General features: G+C 43.2%; 2 protein-coding genes across 7 annotated transcripts in view; one reads left to right on the top strand and one right to left on the bottom strand.

The window, feature by feature from the left end:
* L3hypdh (trans-L-3-hydroxyproline dehydratase) overlaps positions 1-19,545 on the bottom strand; it is a 642,804-nt gene that overhangs the window by 477,683 nt on the left and 145,576 nt on the right. The window lies entirely within an intron of this gene.
* Daam1 (dishevelled associated activator of morphogenesis 1) overlaps positions 1-19,545 on the top strand; it is a 162,949-nt gene that overhangs the window by 93,224 nt on the left and 50,180 nt on the right. For all 6 annotated transcript variants that reach the window (XM_076922039.1, XM_076922038.1, XM_076922035.1 and 3 more), the window contains one exon: positions 18,967-19,038. In XM_076922039.1, coding sequence (XP_076778154.1) covers positions 18,967-19,038 — 72 coding nt within the window. The remainder of the gene's footprint in view (positions 1-18,966; positions 19,039-19,545) is intronic.

Below are 19,545 nucleotides of genomic sequence, written 5' to 3'. Positions count from 1 at the left end.
TGACTGCATGCATAGGGATGATCTTTAACTTCCGTCCTTAGTGTCATTGCCCAGTGTTGAGTATCTAGGCAGTGCTCTTGTCTCTTCCCAGAGTCTGCAAAGCCAACTGGGATGTAGAGACTCATTGCTGCAGAGACTGCAGCTATCACAGGAGAGATCAGCCTTTCACAGGTGTGCCTGATCTTGCCTGCTTTACTTCGGAAACCTCAAATCTCATGAGTTGAGTCTTCCTGTTGCATTTCTGTGTCTTGTGGAGCTACTTTGAGAAAGGTGAATTTCCACCGACTTCCTCCTCTACTGCGTTTGTGAGTTTATGTGCGTGCGTGCGTGTTTGGGTGTGTGGTTGAGCTTGATCTAGCATAGTTAAATTAGTCTAGTATCTTCTCCATCCTGGCCATGATTCAGCCATTTTGATCTCTGTATATTGCTACTCTGGTCCTGGACACATTTTTAGGCCATGTAAGGGAGGGAAATTTGATTAGTGCTCCCCAACCCCCAACCCCATTTGGTTTGTTTATGCTGAGCAGATCAAACCCCAGCTTCTCTGGAGTTCTTTCAGCAGGAACCCATGGTGATGGAAGCTATACTGTCTGAGGGCAGGAGGGTTGCTGTCCTTTGAGCTCCTGGAGATTTAGGGCAGCCAGCATTTGAAGTGCAGAGAGGGGGTGATTGTATCAAAAAATAGGATGTAATGGATGCATATGCTAAGGTCATAGAATTAAAGACTACACAGCTGTCACATAAGCCAGCTGAAGAAGGAGGTCAGATGAGCTACTGTTCTGTAGCTGGTACCTTGTCCTAACCAACAGGGCTGTTGTACTGGACTGGAGTATTGAAGAGGGGTGGGATACTGTTTTTCCTTTCTTTTGCTCATTTGCTTCACTATGCAGTAGACTGAGCATTGGCTCTTCAAGTATCCACTGTAGTAGATGTCAGGATTTATGAAAGGGAACAGCAAAATAACCTATCAGGCCGGCCGTCTGCCTTTGCCCAGTGTCTGAGCTTCTTTAGAAAGTACCTGATTTGGTTTTCAGCAGCCATTGAATTTTCAACCTGTGATAAACCTTAACTTTGGTTTGTGCTGGAAAGTGATAAAGAAAGTAGCAAAAGCCATTCTGGTTAGAAATAACCAGCCTGTCCTTCCCTGCTTTCACATCTTTAAAGAGTCCTCAGCTGCAAAGCAGTAAGAAATGACAGGCTCTGGGGGCCTGGCGTTTGATTCAGTGAAGCAATGTATTAGTGAAGACCAGGTTGGTGTATAATTAGCTAGAGGACAGTGTCTGCTCTAGGAAGAACCAGCAATATTTCTGGGGTGATTAGACAAGAAGGTCAGACTTCCTAGAGTAAATGGGTTTGGGAGAAGCACATATCAATAAAACCAAACAATTGTCATCTTGTCATAAGCGCCACAGAACAGGAAGCTGACAGGCTGCAGGGCACAGGGAAGAAAGACCTACCTCTGTGGCTGTGGCTCCAGTGACTTCCCACCACGGCTTGTCTACTGCTGGTTTTACCAGAGGGTTGACAGCATGCCTACATCCTTCATCTGTAAATGGGTCCCTTTCAATGTCTGAGCTGTGTTCTCATGACTGTTATTCTTCCCCCATCTACAACTCCCAATTCATACTTTCCTTTCGCTCATCTTGAGGCTATTTAAATACTCATTTAAACTGTTCACTGTATCTGATTGTGTCTGATCAGATACAGGCCTATTAGGAGAGCTTTAAGAGGCTTCAAGTGAGATGGGAACTTGAACACAGGTGTGAGTTGGGTGAAAGCCACGTTACTGGTGAAGGCATTCCCATGTTCTGGTAAAGAGGGCACTGCCCCAAGTCCTCCCACTAAGACTCACCTCAACAGCCTGTTCCTTCCCACAGGATTATACCTTCCTCTGAAATGCTTCAGAGGCTGAGAGACATAGCAAGGCAGGTGCACAATGTGTCATTGGCGTTGCCTTTTGGCTTTGTTGCTGCATAGGGAGTTAAATAAGACCCCTAATTCTGAGATCCTGATCGGCCTCAGATGTGTCTGCAGAGTCTGGAACACCCCTCTTCCAGGAAGTGATCCGAGAAGCAGGGAGAGTTAGTGGTGAGGATGTTCTCTGTGGTCGACTCTGAAAGCAGTTCAGTGTGTCAAGACATTTAAGTGACACGAGAAAGCTCTAAAGCCATGGAATTACAGTGATCACAAGTCTGTAGGGGCTTATAGACAGATGTGTGGATGTAGACAGACATGTGGACAGACAGTTTTCTAGGAAAGATTCTGGGTGATTGATAAATTTTTTCCTTTTATATACATTTCTTAATTTCTTAAATTAATTTCCTAAATTTCTATAGTTTATTATTCTCTACCTTACCTTGAAATATCTTTATCTTGATTGCTAAAAACAAAATTGTTGTTTGAAAAATATACATAATGGTTTTGAATCGGTTTTCAGTGAGAGAAACGGGGCCTATAGAAAGTTACGGTTTGTCTGTCAGTCTTCTGCATTTGCCATAGGGAACTGTTCATAAGCATCCTAGAAGCTGAGGGAACTCTCTGCAAGGCTCTGACTTTGCATCAGGTGGTGAAGCTATGCTTCCCTGGTCATGAGGGAAGGGAATGGGTAAAGTGTAGACTGACAGCTATATCTACCTCACATCCTGTGATATTAATGTGGGTGTCCTACTGACACTGTTTAACACACTCATGTCTGGCCCAAACATGATGAAAAAGGAAAGGTCTCTAGGACAGTTGCTGACCTGCTGCTGCCCCACAGCAGCCCAGAGAGTCACCAGGTGAGCTACAGAGTGTAAGAACTACAGAACCATGGTGGCACTGCCTTGGCTTCTGTGTGAGTAGCTGTTCTGTGCATGGCCTGTCAGGAACCAACAAGGAACTATGCAGGTCAGTCTAGCCTATTTGAATATAGCAGTGGCACAGCGTATTTTATTAAAATTAGAAGGAAAAGTATGTACTTAAAATACAAATGATGCTTGTCATGACAACCCTGGCATTGTCTGCTTCCTGGAGCTTCCAGGTCCTTTTTCATCTCCTTCTTAGTTCTCTTCTCTGGGAGGTTTGAGACCATAGCATGTGAGTGCGTATGAGTGTGTGAGTGTATGTGAATGTGAGTGTATATCTGTGTGTGTGTGAATGTGTGTGTGAGTGTGTACGAGTGTGAGTGTATGTGAATGTGTGTATGTATGAGTGTGTGCATGAGTGTAGGTGAGTGTGTATGAGTGAGTGTGTGTGAGTGTATATGAATGTGTGTGAGTGTGTGAGTGTGTGTGTATTGATCATGTAAGTAACTTATATGTAACTAACCAACTTACATGGTCAGTGGGAGCCAGATGTATAGCACCTTGCTCTGCTACAGACGTTGTTCAAAGTCGTGACATTAAAATTCAGTCCTCCATTCTGCAGAATTATGTCCACAGCTAACAGAACAGGCCTTCATGCTCTCTGGGCATGATAAAAGTGTGTTTTGCACATTTGCATATACTGGTATTGTTAAACTTTCAACCCCATCACCAAAGCAGGCATTCTAGTTTTTGATAAATCTGCATTCTCCAAAAGTCATTAAAAAATAAATTTAATAACTGATAGCTTTCTACTCAAGTCACAGATTTGCACATCCACCGTGAGCGCACGGCTCAGCTCACCAACCACCTGAGAGGCAGTACTGCCTAAGGGAAGGGAATGGAATTGCATGGTCTGTCCAGTGCTCACAGAAATCTGAATGTTTCTGTTGTGGAAGAAATCACTGAATGCTTTACTTTCCCCATGTGTCTCACAATCCAGTTGAAATTAAATTAAAATCAGGAAAAAAGACAATGTTCTTTGGAAACAAAAATCCAAGGTTTAGAAACAAAAGCATTCCATTCAATTACCCATGAAATATATAGAATATGAAATATTACAAGTATGTAAAATGAATAATTGACTTGGGATTGTTTCTTTGCTTTGGCCACAACAGAAGCTACACAGTGTTGCTGCAGTCTCTCCATCCTTTACGACCTTCTTGTGCGGCGCTTAGGTCCCTACCCAGGCAATGGTGTTTCCATCTCTAGCAAGCTCTTGACTGATAGATGCCATTTGAAACACAGTGGAGTTACTGAGTCTGGGGTCCCTCCATGGTGACCAACACACACTGGTGCCAAAGTCAGGCTGTGCTCAAACAGTGTGGCCGTTGGCTGCATACCTGTCACTTTCTTCTGGCTAAACTGAAGACCGAGTCTTCATCTTGACCATCTCTTTACAAAGGTTTTGAGAGCCTTTGCCTCCTTCTCCTCCTATTCCTTGACGCTTCTGGATTTTCAGAGTGGAGGGTTGGGCTGAGAATGTTTCTCAGAGGTGGTAGAATGCTTGCCCTGGCATCTACAGAGGCCCTGGGTCCAGTCCCTAGCACCCCATAAACTAAGTGTGGCGTACACATGCCTCTAATCGCCTGTGCTCGGGGTAGAAGCAGAATTGCAGTGGTGTACATGTATAGTCCCAGCTTCTCAAGGTAGAGGCATACAGGAGTCCAGGGGCTACAGTGTATCATGTTGTGTATTATGTTGGAAGGGTGTATTCCACTTAAGTCCAACATCAGTCTCCTAGAAAAAATGACTTTCTAGGATAGGGGAATGGAGATAGGGGTTGGGAAGATGAAATAGGTTGCGCTAAGAAGAGTAAATTGTCACAAGTCAACAAGTTCAAGGTCACCCTTAGTTAAGTAGTGAATCTGAGACCAGGCATGAGTCCTTGTCTTAGGAAGGAAGGTGAAGTAAATTCAGGAGGTTAACTTGTCTCTCTTGTATGCCTAAATCCTAAGCTTCTTGCTTTGACAAGTTGACCCCCAGGTTTGGAGGTTGATGATTCTACAGTCTATAAATTTGTCTACAGTCTATAACTTTGTTCTCAGTAAATTATAAATACAGGAACAGGCACTCTTCTCCTTTGTGGATTCTGTCTCTCCATTGTGCTTCCTGATACACATTTCTTCAGCAGGTAGCAGTGCTTTCTTTGGGTCACACTTTCCCTATAGGTAGAGAGCACCATCTGGAAGAGGATGGGAGGCCCCGTATTTGTTGCACTTCAGGCAACCACTCAGACAATAAGAGAAATGAGTAATGGATATGCTGCTGGGAAAATTCATGTGGGGCAATGGGATGCTGCGCTGTGATGGTCTCTCTGCTTCTAGACATGGGCTAGAGAAGCAGCTGCACAGCTTTCCCACTGCACCTGTTGCATCATGGTCCTACAATGTAAAGTGTTGGCTCCTGCCTCAGCTCCCACCTACTGAAGAGTCTTGGAACTTTTGAGTTTGGGACGGAACCTCTAAGAGAGAGCTAGTTATTCTCAGCTGTCACACAACAGCTATCCTTCTGTAGCTCTAGTCATTAACTCTTAAGCAGGTTCCTGTGACAGCACTGGTACAAGTCAGAGTTCAACAGTGTTCAGTTCAGGAGGCTGGACTCCCGAGCTATGCTATGGATTCCTTTATCTGGGCCATAGAATGCTTAAAGGCAGGGTATCAAGGACAGCATTCAGTGTGTGACTATCCAGGCATTTGGGGAACATCTCACCTGTGCACATTGAAGTACATGTGCCAAACCTCATTTTCATTCTAAATTTTTACAACTACCGAGGGATGTGGAATTTCAGGCATTTAGGACAAACTGCCAGAGTAACCTGTAAGAATCCCAGAATATGTTTGGGCAGGAAATAGGAACAAATGGCCTTAATGACAGTTGTAGCTTTACAGTAAGGAAGCACCACTGTGTCTTATATCTGAGACGCCACAAGTATCTGTCAGTTCTGTTACCACCCCTGATGTATCCCCAGGGCATATGCAGCATATGAGACATGCTGGCCCAGTACACCTACCCTGCTCGTGGAATTCCTCAATACTGTATACTATATACAGTGATTAATACTTAATACTATAGGTGAATGTGCTAACAAACAAGGTCAAGCATGGGGTAGGGGGAGTGTATCTTGATTGCCAATACTGAGTAACTGGACATAGAAGCCTGAAGCATGTGGAGAAGGATTCAGTGAAGATGGATGGTCTCATTAAGAAATTTAGGGAGGAAGTGCCAGTACCTGAAGTGAGTGTTGAGAGAACTCGGCATATGTAAGCATCTCTAACCTACAAGCTTTCTAGTTTCCAGTAATCAGATTTAGATACTCCGACGGTGATTTTCACTATCGCCTCTCTCCCTGGTTCTCTACAGACCTCTAGTGGCCCCCACATTCCAGTACTGGCTTGCTAAGCCTGCCTGACTCACCCAGTCTCCAGGAAGTAGATGCATGAATGACATCAATGCAAGGAAGTGGCCCTTAGGAAGATAAAGGAAAGGAAAGCTCTTTCCTGTGTGTGTTTCTTTTGTTTTGCCCAGTGGTCAGTGCGCACCTGGCTGCTGTTCAGTCCTTTCTCTGGAAGGTAGGCAAGAGGTCTGTACTTCCCTGTGAATTATTTTGTCACTTCTAATTAAGGGTTCCCAGAATTCCTCCTCTGCAAGAGCCGGCAGTGATTTGGGGAACTAGTTCTGTACCACTGAAGGGAATGCCGTGAAGGATTCCACCCTCCAGTTACAGTTCAGCACTCCCTGCACAGTGCAGACTTACATTCTGCCTGCAGAGAAGGAAAGGCATTTTTGTTTCCTCCATCTGTACAATGTGGCTTCTCCAGTTACTCATATAGATAATAATGACAAGGTAATGTCTTCCAACAGGGGCTTTTTTTTATATCTCTGTACCCCCACCCCCAATGCCATTATTAATTCCGTAGTATGTCAGGGAGCCACCAGTGAAGGCTATTCCCAGGGCACTCCCTGAGTGAAATATGCCTGGATATGCTTACTATTGCCCAGATGTTCTTCTTAATTTAATTACTGTTTCCAAAGGGTCCTCTCCTTTAGTGCATGTTAAGTTTTATATTGCAGTTAAATCATAAACACACTGTTTTCCCGGAAGGAGCAACTTACAGAATAGGCCAGAACCTGCTTGACAGGCCTCTTGAAACTGGTCTAGTAGCAGTTTAAGTTGGTGCAGCAAGATGATAGGTGGCTAAAGGCCAGAGACACCTCTGCCTGGACTTCCACGCCACATAGGGCCCAGCGCCCAAGCATGTTAACTGGCCAACTGGACCACAGTTTTCCTGGTCTGCGGCACTCCACGGTGACACACGGGTCAGAACTGACTTTCACAAGCTTACTGAAGTCATTTGTTCTGTATTATTACACACCGTAGTGTCATAGGGGAATACAGACCTGCATCACTTCTGAAAATAATGTTCCCACAATGTTTCTTTTTCTTTGTCATGAAAATGAGGGGGGGATTGTCATCCAAAATTAAGTTCAGATGTTGAGCTTGTACGTATAGAGACTTTCAGGTTTCAGCTATATTCCACGTACTGCAGTGCTTTGCCAGAGAAACGACCTGTGAAAATAAATAAAGCTAATGTCTCACGGTCTGGGAAATAGACTGTAAAGTCTCTACTCTTAGTTTTAGGCAAGGATTGGAGCTGTTTTGTTAGCTCTGCCAGCCTGAAATGCTTCCCCACTGAATTCGGCAGCTGGAGACTCATGAGCCCTCTGCTTGGAGCAGTCAGCTGGGGCTTGTTCAGGAACCCGGAGAGGGCAGGGCAGAGGGCACTTGAGCAGCTTGAGAAATACAGACATCTTGCTTTGTGCTGTTGCTCCTCACAGTGACTAGACCTCTTGCAGGGGTGGAGGGACTCTTATTGCTTTTCTAGTTGGCTACAAAGTAATAGCAGTGTGACTGTCTCATGAGGTCAGGAGGTATAGAAAAGATCAGTGTGACACGCTCACTTCCCAGTGGGTTTCAGGTAGGAGTCCAGTTAGGGTTTTGAACTTAGAAGAGGTGTTAATAAAAGGTGGAGGTTATTGAAAACGTGGGGTTGATTACATGGAATTATTGGTAACTATTGGAGAGAATTTATATGCAGTAGGTATCATTGTTGATAGCAAGTGTGTGTGTGTGTGTGTGTGCGCGCGCGCGCGCGCGCGCGTGTGCATGTGTGTGTTTGTATGGGTGTGTACACACCACATGTGAGGAGCCTGACATGGATGCTGGATGCTGAGACCCAAACTCAGGTCCTGTGAAATAGCAGGAAGCACTCTTAACCACTGAGTTCTCTATCAGCTGAATTGGTGATCATCTATGAACCTCTCGGCTCTCAGCTCATGTCTCACATCATGGCCCCTCATGAGGGAAAGCAAAGAGCTTGCTTATTGCCGTCTAGGGTCACCTTTCCTCAGACAGTCTCAGTATTCTCCTGCTGAGTAAAAGAAGGGAAAGACAGAGGACAAATTTCATCTTAGATTTAATTCAGTATTACAGATTGTTGATGTGGTAAAAGGGGGACTCTGGCCTGGAGATGTAGCTCAGTGGTGGAGAGCTTGCCAAGCATTTGCAAGGCCCAGGTTCAACCTCTAGCATCTAACAATATCTAGGAATTTCTGCTTGACGCTCAGGTCCCAGATTCAGCAATGTAATGTTAATGTTTTTGTAGGGCTTGGCTGTCTGCACAGACTTTTGAGTTTAAAAACTGCCATGTTCTTCAGAGGATCTAGTACATCAACTGTGCATTACTGTAGCCAACATTGGCTCCAGATCATACCCTGAGAAGCTGTACTCTGGGGCAGCCTTTTTTTTTTTTTTTTTTTTTTTTTTTTTTTTTTTTTTTTCCAGAAGATCCAAACTCACTGAGCACAGGGCTGTACTGTCTGCCTAGTTCTGGAAGGCTTACATCTTCCAGATATGTGGAGAATGGAGTCCTAGAAGAGGACAGAGGGCCGAGGACTCCTTTCCAGTGAACATGGTGGTCTTACATGACAGGCTGACACATTGCAGACATGGGAGCAGAGGCTGATAGGAGGAGCAAAGTGAGGTGGCTGGAGGAGCGGAGACTCTCCAGCAGGAATCTTGGGCAAGTCTGCGCCCTTGTTAATTTGGGCACAGGGAGCCTGCAACAGAGTATTAGTCGCACACAGTGGCTTCTGTTTCACCTTCACAGGTTATATCTTCTTCAACCAGGAAATACTAACCCCATGTCTCTCACCCTGCTGAACTGCAGTTAAACGAGGAAGATGCTTAGTGTCCTCTTCCCTCTCAGTGTCCTGAGTGCTCCCCAGCCTTGTCTTTGCACTGTTTCACAGCAGTACAAAGTGACTGTTCAAAACTTGATAGACTATCAAAGGATGTCACCCACTGGAGTGCACATTGTGTCTGCTGCAACGGATTGTTGCCCTCTCGACTGGTTGTATATCTCTTTGTTAATTCCATCTTCATAATGAATATGTATATCAAGTCTTTGGATTCCTCTTTGAACTGACAAACATCTCACCAGCTCCTTCCCTACTTTACTTTTACTTTACCAGCTTCTTTACTAATGAGCTCAGTAAAACCTTTGATAGCAGTTCATGCAGACATTTTGTATTCTCAAAGATGTTAATACAGACTGTTAAACTTAGATCATGAATGAAGGAGAGGCAATGTATTCAGATTAATATGAAGTTTTTAAGATCGTTTTATTTGGGGATACAGGACAAGTTAGCCAGAGGCTCTGTGGGAAGATGAGAACTTTTATCTGGGCTCTACTAGACTTTTCTACTAGCTACCAGAAAAAGGAAGGAGTGAGGTCCTAGGGGTCAGAAGTGTTCTCACATGCCTAGAAGACATAAGACATGGACGACAGTCCTATGGTATATTAAGAGGCATGTGTCCAGAAGAGCAGAGAGAGCAGAAGTGAGAAAAACATTCCACGGCAGCTCTCACTTCTCACGGTGTCTTATCCAATGTTAAGCCATGGGAATTGCCACCCATGTTTGATTTTGCTAACATAAGATTTTTGTTTTAGAAATAAAGCATCCTCATTCTCGTATAAACCACTTCCATGTATAGTGCATGTTCCATGTATAGTGCGTGACCTCTTTTGTTTAAAAAAAAAAAAAACAAACACTGATAAAACATGGAGAACCATGTTCTCTACTTTATACACAGTCTCTCTTTTTTAGGACTAAATGTTGTTACTGGGCCTGTCAGGAGAACACGGGGCCTGTTCTGTTTCCTCTTGGAGAGATTCTAACTAGAAATCTTCTTAGAGACTGCTCTTTGTGGCCCATTGTTAACATAAATATGTGAGAAGAGCCCTTTCGTGGAAATAGGCAGATCTGCGAGAGTCCTCTCTGCAAATAACCGACGTGCAAGTCAGATGACCTTACAGAAAACGTGACTGATGTGTTTGCTGAGGAAGGAAAACAGTGCTGTGCAGCCACTAGAGCAGCTTTGGCTTGTTAAAAGAAGACAGGGAGAACATACAATCACTTGTTCAAGTTGTTTAAATACCTGCTGGGTCATCGTTCGTGGGAACGATTAGACTTTCTCCAGGCTATTCCAAGAGGCAAGAGTAAGGCAGCAAATGCCTGGAGTACCAATGGATATCTGGATTCAGCATGAGGGGGATTGCCTGATAGCTCATGTGAGCGCTCTTTCCAAAAGATGGTATGCTTCCGAACCCCTCCTCGATAGTAATCAGTCACCTATTATTAGCTTTACAAGGGGACCCAGTGAGCGGGAACTACATTAGGGTGTCTTTAGGGTCAAAGGCCACGCATACAATTCTGCATAGCTTTCCTTAACAGCCTACAGACATTTTATACCTCTCTGAATGTTGTTGTCTTCACAAGTCATCCTGACTCTTTTCAGAAGAATGATTGATGTTCTGAGGCTGAGGAGGTGCTGGGCTTCCTGGCAGCTGGCGAAGCCACTATTCTGTAATCATCCTATGCGTGGCTCCAACCGGATTTTGGTAACAGATGTACTTGATGTGTAATTATGGCAGTGGTCAAAAAATATACCAAGGCTGGCAGTGGCATGACCACATGAGTATCTTGTAATATAACAGTGGACAGATTATTTCCTGAAGTTGACTGCCTGCCCTTGGCAAGCTTCATATAGAGTGCATTTTGTTCACAGCTAAAAGTTGAAGACAGGTGTTGTAAGGACCAAAGGAGCCAACAGTTCAGGGAGCCCAGCTTTGGAGACCTCATAGTCCTCTTCTCAACAAAAAGAAGAAGAATTAGGGGTGTGTATAAGAATGTAAAGGGGCTAATGGTGCCATAATGTGTTTTAAATTGGGTTTATTTTTCTATAAGATGTGTTTTTATTTTTTGTAATTTTAATTAAACTGTAATTACATCATTTTCTTCCTCCAGCAGATCTGTTCTCTCCCATTATTTTTTTGCAAATTGATGCCCCCTTTTTATTTGATTATTATGGTTACAAATACATATACATGCATGCATACATACATACATACATGTGTATTGTATAAATATATAAGTACAACCTGCTAGACCACTTAGTGTTGCTTGTATGTATATGATTTCAGGACTGACCACTTGATCTTGGCTAACAGCTATGGGATTCATCCCTTGTGGTGGTTTGAATGAGAATGGCCCCCTTGGCTCATATATTTGAATGTTTGGTTTGCAGTGATGGGCTTTTTAGATGGCATTAGAACGTGTGGTCTTTTTGGAGGAGGTGTATCCCTAGAGGAGGGCTTTGAGGTTTGCAAAGCTCACACCTAGTCCAGTGTTGATCTCTCCGTAGATAAAACATACTCAGCTACTGCCCCAGCACCACATCTATCTGCCTGTTGCCAAGATGGTCAGGGACTGACTAACCCCCTGAAATTGTAAGCAAACTCCCAATTAAATGATTTCATTTATAAATTGTGTCTCTTCACAGCAATTGACAAGTAACTAAGAAACTTCTTGAAAAAAATCATTCTTTTTGTCTCTCTCAGCAGCCATCAGTTGCCTGTAGTTCTGTCTAAGAACAGGGTATGATGAGACTTCTACAAACCTGGTAGCATATCTATTGGTATTTGTTTAGGACTTTTTCAGGCAGTCATATTGTTGTGGGATCATGCATTCGGCCTCCCTGTCATTTCCTGGAAACAATTTCACAGCAGATATCCTAGTCCTCTAACTCTGACATCCTTTCCATGGCCCTTTCCTGAGACGTTCTAGGAGCCATGGTGCCAGAAGCTCCTCCTATGCCATTGTAAAGTAGTGTGGAACTTTTTCAGAGGACGATGAGTCTGGCGTGGGAGTAGACGTCATCTGCCTGTAGATAATGCTTCTCTAGAAAACGTTGAGGTCACTAGACAGGTTCCAAATACTCTGAGTCAATCCTAATTTACAGCAGACATTGCAGACAGAGGTAAAGTAGTGTCAGGGAGAGAAGAAAGCATAAGAAGTAGTTGGTGACCATGTTAGGATTTTGATATGCTTCAGCCCTCTTCAAAGCTGTGTCAGGTCCTGGCCAGCACGGATGTCAACAAGCTACTACTAGTGCGCCAGCTCTATCAAGTCACCTGTTCATGTAAATAAGCTATTACTGAACATGGCGGTTCTCATTTGGTTATGTTGCTGCATTGGCTGCTTTCCTCTCACACAAGGGCAGATGAGCTACAATGACGATGTCCTGTGCATTGCTGTGCAGTGCCTGAGATAACTCTGTCAGGCCTTTTAAAGCAGTTTGCTGACCCTTTACCTGCTGGTTGGCCCACATGCTCGCATGTTCTAACAAAGTGTCATTGATACTCATTTTAAGATGGAAGAGACAGGCTGCAAAGTTACTGGCGAGGCCTTGCACCCAGTGTTTCTCCATTTCCATATAGCTCATCCTTCTCTTCACTGGACCTGGTCTCAACACTGTCACCAACTCTTGGTCATTTATTTGAATTTTCTTAGACTCCTGGATCGTGGAGGCAGACTCATAGAATACTCTCAATCCACCTGTCCTTTTCTGCACAGTTTTCTGTTAAGAATTCTGGACACAAAGTGGATTACTTAGCATCTACTGTAATCATTAGTCTGTAGAACTAGGTTCATGAAATTAGAAATAATAATGACAATTTTATGCAAGAAGGTGACTAATCATTAAGGGGATTTCTTAATCCTATATGTTTTCTAATGGCATTTCTCTTACACAAAGAATAGATTTTGTTGTTCTTAGTTGCCTTTCCTATACAATGGAAACCATTGGAATATAATTCACTTCAACTATTGACACATCCTTTTGATTGCATTTGTATTTTATTGTTTGTGAAACAATCTTCCTAAAGGATCCTATAATAATTTCAAAGAAATGTACATATGCTTAAAAACTCAATTTTGTGATTCTACTCTAAATTCTATTTATAGATGTAAAAGACTTGAACTGGTACCAAAGGAGTGTATTCATGCCTCTCCCTCTTCGTATATCCATCCTCTTTAATTATTTGCTAAAAAGTGATGCAGTGAAAAATTTTGTGATACATACCCATATAATTGTGAGTGAACAGTATAGACTACATTTCTGAAAATATATTTAACTCAATTTCAAAGGCTAATAGGCTTCTATATTTGAATGGTTAATGCCAAAGTATACTTGATTGATCTTTTTTTTTCAGTCTCAGCCAATAATGGCGAAGAATGGCTCCAGTTAGAGACAGTGTCATTATGATCATCCTAGTTCACATTTATTGAGTTTGTTCTGTGTGCACTTTTCCCAGTGTTCTGGTCTGTATTGGATTTATATTTTTATGTCCTCACAGTGACACTACTGTGATGCAGCTTTGCGAAACTAAAGACCTACAGCAAGCCTCGTAGTGAGCAAGCGATGGGTGTCTCACCCCATGTCAAGAACACAGTCAAGTTGGAGGTGCTAGTGAGGGACAAGTCTAAGATGTAACTTTGTGCTTATCCCAGAGTGAGTGAATCTAGGAAGCAATGCCAAATGATTCTGTGCAGAGTAATGCTGAGAAAAACAAGTCACTTGTACATTTTAAAAAGAATGGAGGAAGATTCTTCGCCACTGATCTGAGATTTGAATGAAAATGTTCTATTTGGAGCTTATTTGACATGAGCTTGCTTAGAAAGGATGTCCTCACCTGCTAAGGTATCTGGATTTTATGCGCACGCACGTGCATTCACACACATATTCACATGCGTACACATTTCAGATAATAAGGAAAAGAGGTTAAACAATAGTCGTTTCAGCTGGAGGTAAAGGCAAAGTGTCAGCGGCGAGCTCTGTCCAGCAGGAAGTCTCAGCCATCTGTTTCCTGCTATCTCTGAAGGCCTCCTAACAAACAGGAGGAATTGTATTAAAGAAATGTCAAGACAGCACGGACTCGGGTGGCTACCGAGTGACAGTTGGACTGCCTGTTGACAGTGAGGAGTTCGGCCGCCGAATCACTGGACGATGTACATTCTTACAAGTTATTGATGTTGGAAGTTGAGGTTTGAAATTAAGGACAGAAGAGGTTGCGCTCCCAACATGTCTCACTGCTGGACTCTTAGAGCATGTAGGAACTTCAGAAACATTCTGACCTCGCTCCTATTTTTGAGAAAAGGAAAATAACCCCAGATATATTCACACTTACCCAAAGTGTCAACTGAGTCAATAAAAAAGATGTCTCTAGAATTCCGTCTTCAGACAGCCAAATCAGTGGCCTTCCATCATACCATCTCTCGAAAAATAAGTGGCAGATGTATATATGTTCTCAAAAACCAAAAACCAGAAAACACCAACAACAAAAAACAGCAGAGAATTTAATAAATTCAGACTTGTTTCTGTTTTAATTATTTAGCGGACCTTCTAAAGATAATTCCCATAAACGAATGTGTGTGACATTTTCTAGAAGCAACCAAGGTCCTATTTTCATTTTGCTGTTGTGTCAAATACCATGACCCGAGATACAGTTTTGGGGGAGGACAGGGCTCATTTCAGTTTACAGAAAACAGTCCATCAGTGAGGAGTAGTCAAGGCAAGAACTCAGCAGGAACTTGATGGAAGCCTGCTCACTATGCACAGAGCGTTACCTCTGACCAAGCAACTCATTTCACAGGCACAGAGGCATTATGGGTCTGGAGTTTCTCAGAGACTCTCCATGACCATGAATAAATTTTAATAAATAAAAGGCTTTATTAAGTGCTGGCTAGGATCATGGATTCTGGCCAAGACCATCCCTGAGACGAGATACTCATCAGAGTGTGGTTCGGAATTGTATCATTTAGGAGCTTATAAAGAAAAAACCCACGAGGCTACACACTTCCTGCCAGCTTGTAATCAAGCACGCATCCTGTGCAATTGAGGGCAACCAAGCTTGTATACAGAAGCAAAAGCACAAGGTTTGTTATCTTACATGAACATCAGCCCCCAGAATTCCAGGAAGTTACCTGTCCCTGGGCAAGTGGGGCTTACAGGTTAGACAAATCTTTGTTTTATAGATCTCTTAACAATCAATTTAAATCAAATCAATTTAAACTTAAAATGTAATGTCAGCCACTACACAGAGGCACCTTAGGAAGGGAAGAATACCGTCCGATGGCTCGTTCTCAGAAAATATACTACCCACAGTGGCCTGAGTCATCCTCAATCAGTTACCAACCAAGGCTGTCCCCCAAAGATGTTCCACAGGCCAGTTTAACCTAGAGAATTCCTCAACTAAGGTTCTACGGTCATTATTTCTAGATTGTGTTGAGTTGACAATTAAAGCTAACTAGGACACAAAAGTAGATTTTAATGTGAATTGTCCCTTCTTTGAGTAGACTAAAAAGAGCATTTAATATGAGTCCTGGACTTGGGGCAACGTCTCAGTGTCATGAACTGTGATCAATAACCTGTCTTGGGAGGTTTATTTTGTTTTTTAAATAGGTCTTACTACAGTGCCAGATTGGCTTCAAACTCACAATCTTGCTTCAATCTCCCAAGTGCTAGGTTCATAAATTTGATCTACCATACCTCACTACATCTTAAGAGAGGAATATCTTGGGGGGGAGGGGGGGAGGAAACTCTCTTTTTCTTGCTTAGAAATTTTTTGCTTAGAATAGTCTTGCTTAGAGAAATGTTATAACAGGATTGGAGAAGAAGGCAGCAAAAATAGACTTAGCTGAGTAGTTGAAGGAAGTGCTTGTCTGCAGTCCCAGTGTCCAGAGCTGCAGAGTTAAAAGCTAAGGCCACCTGCATTTGGGAAGGATGGCAGAAGAGACAGGCACAAGGAGGGGCTAGGGGCCGCCTCAAAAAGTGCATAGAGAGCCAAGTAGAGACGACATGGAGAGAGACATCAGACCGTAAACTGGCGTTCAGAAATGTCACATGTGACAGAAGTTGCAGTAAAGTGTAGGGAAAGGTGAACTTTTTTTGTCTGCTGCTGTATCCTGGTTCTCCTATAGTGAGATGACTGAAAATAAAAGGCAGCCTTGCATTTGCCGCCCGTGGCTCATGAGGCACTTCATATCTATAAGCTCAGGAAGAGAGTGTGCCTTGATCCTTTCCCAGTACCCTTTTCACTCCCTTTAGGACTGTGGCTTGGTCTTTCCTTGCCCCTTTCTTCTTTGGTCAAAACAATGTGCTAACATTTGATATGAATCGTGAAGCAGACTGAAAGAAAAGCTAGTCTTTAGAACAAGGTCAGATACCTGATGAACTGTGCACAACTCACTGTTGGTTCCATTACACCTGGTGCATCTATACAGTCTTGGTGAGCTTACCTGCTTCTTCTCTAGAAGAAGGAACTAGAACTGAGACAGGTGGCCCAGAAGATAATGTCAGGGTCACCAGGCATACTTTCTCTTTAACAAAGACACACGTGCTGTCAGGAAGAAACTACGACTGAGAAATGTCTTCTCCTTGGCATGTCTCAGTGTTCTGGGTTTTTTATAGGATGGCCACCCTCTTCCCTCCAACTCCCATCCAGAAGAGTTGGTTTGTTTCTTTCTGACTCCTCAGTGGAAACTATAGACTTTAACAATCATGCTAGAACACAGACTCAGACTTACATTCCTTCTGGTTACTGCTGCATCCTTCTGTATGTAAGGACCAGGACTGCACAGGCAGTCATAGGTGCATTGCCAAAGGGAAACGCTGCAAGAATTCCCCTGCCTCCTACACCCAGAGCAGTATCAACCAGTGAATTTATACACATGGCATGTGTAATTTTCTCAGCATCGAGGCATTGGAAGTGAAAAGAGCCCCATTTTGACTACAGTGTCTACTCTTAACTGTTAGTATTATTCAAACATTTCAAAATTGCAAAGTCTTCCTTCTATGTACTAGTCTTCAGTTTCTAAAATAATCTCTGTTTTGTATCCAGGACTATGGAGCTTACAACAGACAGGCTTTTGTGAAACCTTGGACATAGGACTTGATTTTGTTTGTTTTGGAAATTTGCCCTGGTTTGGGGAGAATAGAAAGATCTGGCACCTTCTATTTCATTTTATAGGCTCAAATACCATTGACTATCACTGAGGGTTTTGGCTTGTTAAACGCGTTGGTAACAGCCGGGGTTTGCTAATTTTAATGCTCCTTTTAAGAGGAAAGCTGGGTTCAGCATTTACACCACCACTCTAGTTCTTTTATTAACAAGTTAAATTATAACCAAGAGCCGTTCCTTAAACTCATCAGGCTTTCTGAATGTTTTTAAATCACAAGAGTGTAATTCTGCCCAACTTCAAAGCACTGCTATACCAATGCCCTCATCATCCAGCTCTGTGTCCCCTGCTGCCCACTCTGGTGGCCTTGTAAACAGCCATGTTCCTTCTTGTTATGACTGCTTGAAAATAGTCTCAAACTATATTTCTTTTATCACACCTAAGTAGACTCACTTGGAAGTGGAAACCTAGAGACAGAGGTGTAGGGTGTGTGTGTGTGTGTGTGTGTGTGTGTGTGTGTGTGTGTGTGTGTGTGTAGGGGGAGTAATGGTGGCTCATAGCTATAATCTCAGTGCTTGGAAAACTGAATCAGGAGGATCACTCTGCAGCTCTACAGTTGAGGCCAGCCTGGGTTATAGAAAGAGGGAGAAATGGAGGGACTTTTAGAGATAAGATCTAAGCTAAAATTAAAAGCTCCTCCTAGAAACCACTCTCCCAAGGACTAGTGTGTATGTTTGTATGTATGTATGAGCATGTATGGGGTGCTGAAACTAAGAAAAGTGAAGCCAGCGGTAACTCCTTGGGCATCTTACAGCAGCTGTGTTACATGGCAGTGTCTTCTCCTAAGGTAACCTGTTATATCAGGGTGCGCTCTGAATGGAAAGATGGAGACCTACTGAAATGCTATTCTACATTTACTATTCCGTATTACATGAATGCCTCTCAGCACAGAGAGGTGCAGAGATCATGGAAACCAAGCACAGTGTGCCTCCTAGATGAGTTTGGAGTGTCTGTGCAGCAGAGACTACAGCTGACAGGGAAGTTTAGTTCATGTCAGTGAGCTCCATCCACACATGCCCCAGCTGTTCTGGCTCTAGGTCAGCCTGGGTTGTGAGACACATCTAGCTGAAGTGGTTTGGGGTTTCAGTTCTTTTTAGCAGAGACACACTCTATTTTCTAAAAAAGCTCCTGAGCTGGCTCAGCAGGAGAGCTATGCCCAGGACTATTACCTCTACCCAGTGCCAGTAACCCACTTCCAGCCACAGCTAATGAAATCCTACTTCACAATTCTTAATGCCTGCCAGAATCTGAATAGCTGATGGAAAAAAATCTAGTCACCAACTGGCCATCTGGTCACTGTCAAGGCAGTTCTCCTTGACTCCTGAATGTCATACAGCGGTGTCATCCCTGTGTAACATGGGACCTAGAATATCCTTCTCAGTATCATTATGTCCCTAAAAGAAAAACTTTACTCCGTGAGGTGAACTCACTTACCATGTAAACTCCCTTCTTTAGTGGCTAGAATGTGTCCTTTTGTCACACATGAAACTTTCTCCCATTCCTCCACCTCTCTCTCTGTGGATTGGGAAAAACATCCTAGTCAGCTGATGACCAGACACTTTTAAAAAGTGTCTCCTGTATTTTGGTGGCTCTGCAGACACCCATCCTGATGCCCAGGACATCAGCTGTGTTGCTCTGTGTGGACCTCTGGCAATGTAGTAACTGTATTCTGTTTTACTTTGTTTTGTTCTTTTCATTTTTGTAGGACCAGGAAGAAAACAAGGGAGCAACAAGCTGGCCCGAGTTCTACATTGATCAGCTCAATTCCATGGCTGCTGTAAGTATAACTTGCATTCTGTGACAGTCTAAAATAGGGTGCAGAGCACACAGTTGCACAACCAGCTTGATTGAGTAAGACCTTCTGAACACCGTTACCTTTCGAGACTCCATTCCCAGCACTCAATGTTTGAGGTGTTGTGGACTAGGAGCTGAAATGTTGCCCAGTGAAGTGACTTTTTAAACATGTTTTAAGTAGAATCTGCCCACACTAACATATGATTGATCTTAATGTTTTAAGAGGAAATGTCATTTGAAACATGGCTTGTATTCAACTTGAACTTGCTGTTGCTGTGACTAATTATCGGGAGCTTTGCGACAGCAGTGTGACCGAGCTGTCCCTTCATCATGCTCATGCCCATCTCCTTCTCTCTGGGAACTTAGTTTCTTTGGGGGGGGGGGGGAACCAAGAGGTTTATATACAGAATTGTAACATGATTTGATGAAATGATGCAATAATCAGAATGCCCTCAGGAAAGCTGTGATCTATGGCTGTCAGTTAAAATGC

The sequence above is a fragment of the Arvicanthis niloticus genome, chromosome 23, assembly GCF_011762505.2.
Source record: "Arvicanthis niloticus isolate mArvNil1 chromosome 23, mArvNil1.pat.X, whole genome shotgun sequence".
Taxonomy (NCBI): Eukaryota; Metazoa; Chordata; class Mammalia; order Rodentia; family Muridae; genus Arvicanthis; species Arvicanthis niloticus.
Note: the sequence above shows the minus strand (reverse complement) of the source record. Positions and strands in the feature narration are given on the sequence as shown.